This window comes from Octopus bimaculoides, chromosome 14 (assembly GCF_046866305.1).
Source record: "Octopus bimaculoides isolate indiv1 chromosome 14, ASM4686630v1, whole genome shotgun sequence".
In the NCBI taxonomy this organism is placed as follows: domain Eukaryota; kingdom Metazoa; phylum Mollusca; class Cephalopoda; order Octopoda; family Octopodidae; genus Octopus; species Octopus bimaculoides.
Window position 1 is genome coordinate 5822680 of NC_142941.1, and position 6000 is coordinate 5828679.

A 6000-nucleotide genomic window follows, 5' to 3' on the forward strand; every position below is an offset into this window, starting at 1 on the left:
GTCTATAATACACCACTAAGTCTCACACCAGTTTCCTGCTCACATCCATGGGACAACGCTGTTGTCATGAATATTCTCGAGGAAAAGAAGTCTATTCAGCTGACGGGCAATAAATTACTCATAAACACACACCAATCAATGTCTTACATACGTGTTGTTTCTTCTACATTTTTCTTTTTTATTATTGCTAAATATGTCTTCTGCCGGTCCTCTGTAGTTTTCTGAATAATACTTCTAGAACTATACCCATTCACCTTATCCTAACCATCTCTCAATCCTCTTGAACACTCACTAAATTCTCTTCCTCCCGTTCTTCCCTCTCGGAACTACGACTATCTGGTGACTATCAGGGTCACCATTCTATAAATGTTCAAACTGAACATCAATCAACTCAACTAATTTCACTTGTATGGGGAGGCTTGAACATTCATTGATGCCGTCCCACTTATTTAATGTAAATCCTAAAGTAAAATTCAGATATTCTCCCATAGAGAATATTTTTCTATCTGTAACCGCTGGATAGCAGTGGCATTAAGCAAAGGAAGGTATAGTCGGAAGCAGCACTAAAGATTTTTCTGTTAACTTTAGAATAGGAATCTGATCCCAAACCTTGCACACAGGTAAACTTACTCAATAAGAACTTGCTAAATAGGGGATCTGATTATAGTACATCCAAAAATATATAAAGGGTTATAGTATTGTCAATGGAACTGGTGTTATGGCATTTGCTAATTATAGACATATTTCACAGCAGATTTCTCTGGGTCCTAAGAATCTGATATGTTAAAAAATGAAAAGTTATATTTAGCCGTGAAAGAGAGAGAGAGAGAGAGAGAGAGAGAGAGAGAGAGAGGGAGAGAGAGAGAGAGAGGGAGAGAGAGGGAGAGAGAGAGAGAGAGGGAGAGAGAGGGAGAGAGAGAGGGAGAGAGAGAAGAAAGAAAGAAAGAAAGAAAGAAAGAAAGAAGGAGAGCGAGCGAGACAGACAGACAGAATTAAGAGAAAGTGAAGGAGTGTGGCGAAAACAAAGTGGAAGTAAGGAAAATACGAAAACAGCAGCATGTAGTTTTTGTTGGAGTCTCTTAATGCCATGTCCTAGGCTGGACATTAAACTAGACTTCATCATGAGGGTCCAACTCTAGTTTTCAGGAGCTTTAGGGAGTATAAAGTTAGTTTTTAGTCACCACAATTCGTCGCTCTGGCCTGAGATAGTAATACCAGTGAGGAATGAAATTAGCAGAAGCGGGTTTTGTGGCTAAGACATTCAGGATTCGGAGAAGTGTGGACATGTCCTGATATTACGTGAACTACTTCCATTGTTAAAAATTAAATAAGCCTTCTGGCTCAAGGATAAAATTAGGAGAGTAGGAGACTAATAGATTAAACTGTAAATAAATCGCAGTAGGTAACGAGAATCTAATGCTGTATGTTGCACTAAGAAAATCAAGAATCTTCAGACAATGGTACAGAGGTCCAAGTCTACCGACGATTGTAGGCATGGGAGGGAGAGTGAGAGAGAGAGAGAGACAGTGAGAGAGACAGTGAGAGAGACTGTGAGAGATTGAGAGAGTGAGAGAGAGAGTGAGAGAGAGAGAGAGAGTGAGAGAGTGTGAGAGTGAGAGATTGAGAGAGTGAGAGAGAGAGAGAGAGAGAGAGCCCTAAAACATGAAATACTATATATTTTGCAATGTTTTCTCCCTTTCTTAAAACAGTAAACTCAAACATGAACGGGACACTATTTCTCAGAGGGTAAAGAGACTATATGTGAGCGTGCACACACACGCACACACACACACACACACACACACACACACACACACACACACACACACACACACACACACACAAATGTGTTCATAGACCTCTTAATCTATCACGGTTTTTATTATAAACAAAAATATGCATATGAGGAAGGAGAATGTAATATTATTTCTGTCGTCCTCATGAACATTATGTAAATGATTAAAATTAATAACATCACAAATCAATGTGAGATATCGATATTTTGCACTGAACAGTTATAAGTATTTTCATATATTAACGTATTCTGTCGGAATTACTTGGTGGACGCTTTAATCCAGGGATGGTGATTATATTTTAATATTCTTCTACTAAAATTTATGAAATTTCGAGGTGTAATTAAATTCGATTCAACGCAATGGCACCGTTTAGAAAAACGTATAAATACACAGAACTGAGGTGTGTTTATATTTGTTATTCTTTTATTCTTTTACTCCTTCCAGTTATTGGTTGTAAGCTTATTACTTATAATTTCGGTCTCTTTTGCCGAACTGCTAAGTGATGGAGACGTAAACACACCAAAATCGGTTGTCAAGCGATGGAGGGGGAAAACGGAGACACACACGTACACAAATATGTACATATATATATATAAGGATTTACTTTTCGTACTGAGATAATGCACCAAGGGTGTGTATGTTTTAGAGAGCTTTTTGCATATTAGAGGCTGCTGCAATAGATTCGAAGTTGGGTGAGGTAGAATAAGATAATTTCAGGGTGGATCGATTAAAGATAGAGTGATATTTATGTTGTCGAGGGAAATTAGAATCTAGTATTTTAAAGGAGGATTTAGCTAAGTTCTTAACATTAAGTGAGAATGGTGGGTGTGTACCACAGAATAGAGCATCCTCCACATTTTTTAGGGGGTCTAGGAGTAGTGCTATCTAAGTTTTTACATAAAGGAATGCTATCTATATTTTTGGAGAAGGTATCGGTGTGGCAAGGCCTGCTGTTGCTAGCTATCTTAGTTTGTTTTCGTTTTTGACCTAGAGATAAATGAATGTGTATGGGGTCTCGGTTCCTTAGGTGTAAGACCCTCCAGGGTTCCATCGACAAGTGTGTGTTGTTGGTTGCGACTGTGATGGTTTGGTGCGTGTTTGGGATGAGATTTGAGATATGTATTGTTTGTGCCTGGTGTTATCTATGTATTCTATTTGTTGGGAAAATCCGCTAGAGGCGAGTGCTTGATTATAGTATGGTGCGTGATTATTGAAAATTTCTGCAGTGGAAGAGAGGTCGGATATGCAGTTTGAGATGCCCTTGATTATGTTGTCGAAAGTGGATTTGTGGTGGTTGGAGTGGATGTTAAGGTATTTAAGGTATTGGTTAGGTTTGTGGCAAGGGGAGTAATGGGAGGTTGATAAGTTTAAAGTTGCGTCAAGAAAGTTAACAGTTTTGTGAGTGTTTTCGAATATGATTTATAGGTTTAGGGTAGAGATGAATTTATGTAGATCTTTTCTAGTTCTTTCTAAGGAGGATTTATTTATGCTTTTAGTAACTAATAAAGCGTCGTCCCTGTATAGGCCTCCCTTGATGTTTGGGAAGTGTATATGGAGCTGGTGTAGGATATATAGTCCAACTAAGTCAGTGACCTGAGCTGAATCAGAAGATCCCATGGTTACATCGAAAAGGTTGCTATGTTTATTGCTATGGTTATTAGCCCGGCACCAGAGTTTGCCTTCAAAAGATATAAGGGTTTTGCGGCATTAAGTATTATGTTAATTTCTAGTAGTGTTAGGTTAGTAAAGTTCCTAGCTAGAAGAAGTGCTTGATTAAGGAGTTTAGGAGAAATAGAAGAGTAGTAATTATTTATGTCGAATTGTAGGAAGGAATATAAGTTTTTGTTCTTTAGAAGGTGGAAGCATGTAATAACTCCACCAGTGTGGGACCATAGGTTAATGTTTAAATTGTCCTTGACGATTGGTATTATTTTGTCCAAGATGTTTTTGCTTACCCTTCTTAGGTCGGATTTGGTGGGGCATATTAGACGTATTGGAGGTTTAGTAATAAAGTCCTTAATGTGATCCTTAAGGTTAAAGTGTGGAGAAGCAGAGCAGTATGGTTCGGTTCGGGCGTCCAGTTGTAGTTTCCTCATAAGTTTGCAGTGGTTTGTGTTGATTTCATTTAGGGCAGATGTTGGTGCCAGCTTGTATGATTTGTTGAGTTCTTTCTTTATGAATTTATTGCATTCTTCAATAGTAATGGGGTACATATTTCCTGTTTTGTCCGAGAAAACATGTAGTTTGGGGGATGCAATGATCCGTTTATGTTGTTTGAGAGCTTTTTTGAAAGGAGGATTTGTATTTACAGAATTTAATGTTCCTAATTAAATTAATCATATCCGCTCCAATTTTTTCCAGATGGGGGTTGTGTGGAGGGTTGATAGGATTTGAGGTTGTAGCTGTTGTTATTATTGTAAGTTCTGTATTTTTGGTTGTCGTTGAAGAAAACCTTCCATCTCATTCTTGGGATGAGGTCTTTAGTTTTGGAAAGGAGGGGTAAGAGAAAGGTCTTTTGTGAAGGAATAGGTTTGTCCTTAAGAGAAATGTCAAGGAGTTGTTTATCTATTACTGAAGCTTTACCTGAGATGAGTGCTTAAATAGCGAGAAATGGAGGTCATGAACGGTAGTGGTGTCAATGAGACCCAAACGTTTCAGGTAATGCTGAGTAAGTGCTATGGATAGACCTTAGTTAAGCTCCAGGTACGGTGATTATGCGAATAAGGGGTCCAACGTAGGTCATACATCAGCGAGTGTCTATAAGGATTTACTTATCGTAATGAGATAAAAAACCAAGGCTGTGTATATTTTAGAACATTTATAAATAGAAGGTCTTGCAGCTGTTTATAGGATATTTATTATACCCCTTCGTCGGAGACGGTGTGAAAGGATGGATAAGCAGTTGTTAATTTAGATAAAATAGGAAAATATATGAAAGAAGGTTTGAAAATGCAATATTAAATATTTTTATTGATTGATCGGTTTTACTTTTTTAAAAAAAGACTGTCAAAAGTAAAATGTAAAGCTTTGTATAAGCTTTGTTGTGTTAAGTACTGGTTAAGTACTGGTTTCCACTCGTGCGGTACCTTACAACTTTACTTTGTTTTATATATATATATATATATATATATATATATATATGTGTGTGTGTGTGTGTGTGTGTGTGTGTGTGTGTGTGAGTATACGACTGGCTACTTTAAGTTTCCGTCTACCAAATCAACTAACAAGGCTTTGGTCGGCCCGACGCTACAGTAGAAGACAGATGCCCAAGCTGCCATGTATTGGGACTGAACCCGGATCCGTATGGTTGGAAAGCAAGCTTCTTACCACACTTTCGTTCATTGATAACTCTCTTGCCATTGAACACCATTTCTGATATAGAGAGGGGACGTATACAAAAGTGGTTGAACGAACTTGTTTGTCTTCTCGTGATTCTTTATAATTATCCATATTTAATATTTCATCGAATTTTATTTTAGTGATATTTCATTGATCCAAGTTGAAATACAATGAAGAATCAAGTATATATTTATCTAGTGTCTGTAATGCTAAGAGAAATAACAATATCTGGCATATTAAGTTATCTATACCACATCATAAAACTCTTATAATAGCAATTCATATCTAACGGTTTTTTTTTCATCTCAGAATGTCTCAGCGGTTACTTTGGTCACAACTGCAGAAAGTCCTGTCATTGTTCCCGAACATGTAACCACATAAATGGATCGTGTCCAGGAGAGTGTGATGCAGGATACACTGGATACAACTGCCAAGAAGGTTATTTTCAATACTTTTTATTTCAACATTTGATTTAGTGTTTCTAAACGTAGTTAAATTTCTCTTTTATCGTCAAAGGCTAATTCAGTATTAAATCATATCCGAGTTATGTTATTAGGTGAGATAATAAAAAGCGTGTCAATCACATCATATATTTGTAGTAGAAAGCTCTTACAGCCATAACTTTTATTGTGTGGAGCTATTAATATCTAATCTATTGTGTTTTGTATTAATATTTTCAGAATGTAAAGTTGGTAGATTTGGTAGCAATTGTAGAGAGACATGTCATTGTATGGACAACATAAACTGCGACAGAAGAACTGGAAGATGCTCAGATGGATGTTCTGCTGGATATAGAGGCTACTTTTGTCAAAAAAGTATGATATAAAACTATATGATATTCCATAAAAATATGTTTAAATCTCTG

The 6000-nt window shown here is 37.0% G+C and overlaps 1 protein-coding gene across 5 annotated transcripts in view; it reads left to right on the forward strand.

The window, feature by feature from the left end:
- The window catches only part of LOC106876628 (uncharacterized), a 106711-nt gene that overhangs the window by 48589 nt on the left and 52122 nt on the right, over positions 1 to 6000 (forward strand). For all 5 annotated transcript variants that reach the window (XR_016244358.1, XM_089363155.1, XM_089363157.1 and 2 more), the window contains 2 exons: positions 5445 to 5573; positions 5816 to 5950. Coding sequence is in view for 4 of the 5 variants with exons in the window: in XM_089363155.1 (XP_089219281.1) it covers positions 5445 to 5573; positions 5816 to 5950 (264 nt within the window). In the remaining variant the exon portion in view is untranslated. The remainder of the gene's footprint in view (positions 1 to 5444; positions 5574 to 5815; positions 5951 to 6000) is intronic.